We start from the raw sequence: 2,995 nt of genomic DNA, 5'->3' as shown, positions 1-2,995 counted from the left end.
CCGTAATTCCGGTTGGCCACGCGTCTCAGTAGGCATGTGGTGTTCTCTGCCTTCGTGGTGACCTTCGTGACTGCGATGGTGTTCGAGCCATTCGCCTCTACTGTGATGCCCAACATCTTCATGCGACCGACCACCGGAATCGTGTTGCCTTCAGCGGTGTACAGGCGGACGCATAGTTTGGCGCCTGTGTCCCATCCCTTCAGTTAGGGACTTCGCCTCTTGCGTCTGTATATCAGAAGCTCAGACTTGCTCGGCGAGCACCACAGGCCTGTTGGTTTGAGGTACTCCTCAGTGGTTCGGATCGCATTTTGTAAAGTGTGCTCGATTTGTCCTTTGCTACCCTTTGCCACCCACATGGTGACGTCATCTGCATAGATGGCATGTTGGAGGTTCTCGAATCGATTCAGTTCCCTGAACAGTCCTATCATGGCCAGATTGAAGAGTGTAGGAGTGCGGGGTTCCTCAGTCGCCCAGTACGACTGGCTCCGACTGCAGAGACCTGACTTGTAGTGAGGCCTGCTTTCCCTTGAGGAAGTCACGGATGTAGTCATGGAGACATTGACCAACTCCGAGTGTTGAGATTTGTTGGAGAATGAAGGAGTGCCGTATGTTATCAAAGGCCCTTTCTAGGTCTAGGCCTAGGATGTCCTTGACTCCTCTTGTTGTGTTGTCTAGCATCTGGCTTTTCCCCAGCTTCATAGCGTGTTGCGTCCCCAGCCCCTGACGAAAGCCAGTGATGTTCTGAGGATCTATTTCGTTCTCTTCATGGTGAGGCTTCATACGGTTAAGCCCCGCACGCTCCATGGTCTTACCCACGCATGACGTAAGCGAGATTGCGCGCAGATTATCTATGATGAGAGGTTTGCCGCGTTTTGGTATTAAGACTGTTTTGGCCGTCTTCCATTCTATGGCAACTTTGCCTGAACTCCACGTCTCACTAACTATCGCAATGAGCTGTTCCACGCCACTCTCGTCCAGATTGCGGAGGGCCAGTTCGTGATGTTATCCGCCCCCGGTTCGGATCGGCTGTTGAGGCCTCCGAGTGCTTGTTTATCTCTTCCGTGGTGAAGCCGGCATTAAATTCCGCGTTAGGTCAACCCGAGTATTGGGAGGTCGCGTCCTCGGTAGTTGCCGCATGCGCCACGGGGAGGTGCCTGGCCATCAGTCTTGCTACAAGCTCGTCCGGTGTTTCGGCCTTGCATGCCTCATATAGCAGATTGCTCATCGCGTCCTTCCGCGACGGCTTAGTTTTTTGCGCCGACGAATAGGTGCTTCAGATGGTTCCAAGAGCCGCCTCTGCGTACCTGCCCGTCAGTCATGTTGCAGATCTCGTCCCATTGCTGCCTAACTAGTGTGGAGCAGTGCTGCTCGATGCTCCAATTTAACTCCGCAATCTCCTCTCACAGCCGATGGTTCAGGCGTTGCCCTTTCCATCTTTACAGTAACGATTACTTGGCTTCTAGCATGTGGACGAGTCTACTGTCCGCCCTCTCGTTTGATCATTTTTTCAAATAGCTTACACGAGCAGCCTCTTAATGCTTTAGTCCGGTAACTTGCAATAGAAGATGTGTCCTTACGCTGTTTTAAGATGGGTACATAAATAGCGTCTTTCCATGCTAAAGAAATGAATATTGTTGCCCACATTGTGTTCAAAAGGGGGCACAGAGCAATTTGTATATCAAGGTGCAGGTGTTCTTTTATTGGGTACATAGGCTCATCAGTTCCGGGAACAGACTTCTCACAGACTTTTTAGAACGTTCCCCTCCAAGTAGGGCAGGAGTGTACACGATACTACACATATGTCTATCGAGGAGAATGTTTTATTTGAAGCGAAATAATTTTGGCTCGTTATTAATAAAGATGTGTCCACAGGAGAAAAAATTTTACAGTGAGAACTACAGCTAGAATCTCCCCAAAGGGGACTATGTGCATTATCATCTCGCAAGACTATATAGATTTCGGGAAGTTCATCATAGGGCTCTGAAACTGTTCCTTGAAGTTCATGATTGGGAAGGATGCAAATGGAAGTCATTGTCAGCATCATATCGATCAGCAGTGCTCCAACAGCAACTGCTTCAAAGGCCATTAGAAGCTGTAATTGATGGTAGGGAAGCCCTTTGTCTACTATTGTAGCCACACCAACCGACGAGAGGAGACCATCGTCGCAATCTGTTGTTAAAAATAACATTGTCTATGAGAGTGTGTATAGTTATTAGGTGTGTTTCCTCAACGCAATATAGTTCAAGATTGCGGAATTATGGGGATCTATGTGTCAAAACCACGACTTCTTTATGACGCACGTCGCAGTTGGGGACTCCGGCATAACTGGACTACCAGGGGCTCTTATTTTGGAGCTAAATCAAAGTACTCAGGTATTTTCGTAGTTCGCCCCCAACGAAATGCGGCTGCCATGGTAGGAGATTAATCCCACGACCTCGTGCTTTCCTGTCGAACACTAACCACTACGCAGCGACGGCGGGTGACATCAGTTTAGGACTAAGTTTTAAATAAGTTCTTTAAAATCATCTAGATTGCGTAGACGTCCCTTTACATTCATCCGAAATATTTGTGAGTACATACTGCAGAAGACATTTGTGCTTCGTGTGAAATATAAGACGGCTTACTTAGCTTACAAAGTTTGTTTCGTTCCATATGACGCAGGGTTTGTGTGGGTTACACGACTCCAAGTGAAACGGTGGCGCCGTTCGACTAGAAATCGTGTTCAGCGACCTTCTTGCAAGCGGTGCTTTGGCAACACCTACCCTTGAGTGACAATATTGTCACGTGGTAGTGACGGTGAAGAAAAGCAGCAATACGGTGGGATACAAAACTAGCTTTTATTGGGCGAACCTGTGCCCACAAAAACAGGCTACACTTTAGCACAACGATAGCGGTGAACACGGTCGGCGATCGTCGAAAATCTGATCAGCGAATCAAGCGCGTCGGCTTTTATAGAGCAGTCGTCGAATGTTCCAGACTAATCGTTCGGACCCGC

The 2,995-nt window shown here is 48.5% G+C and overlaps 1 protein-coding gene across 1 annotated transcript; it reads right to left on the bottom strand.

Annotated features, from left to right (window-relative positions):
- Positions 1-462: 462 nt before the first annotated feature.
- LOC126535406 (uncharacterized) lies at positions 463-804 on the bottom strand. The gene has a single exon (XM_050182288.1). It carries the CDS (start codon positions 802-804, stop codon positions 463-465), a length of 342 nt encoding a protein of 113 aa, XP_050038245.1.
- Between the last annotated feature and the right edge of the window lie 2,191 nt (positions 805-2,995).

Source organism: Dermacentor andersoni, chromosome 7 (genome assembly GCF_023375885.2).
Source record: "Dermacentor andersoni chromosome 7, qqDerAnde1_hic_scaffold, whole genome shotgun sequence".
NCBI classification, from domain to species: Eukaryota; Metazoa; Arthropoda; class Arachnida; order Ixodida; family Ixodidae; genus Dermacentor; species Dermacentor andersoni.
This window is presented reverse-complemented; position numbering and strand designations above follow the sequence as displayed.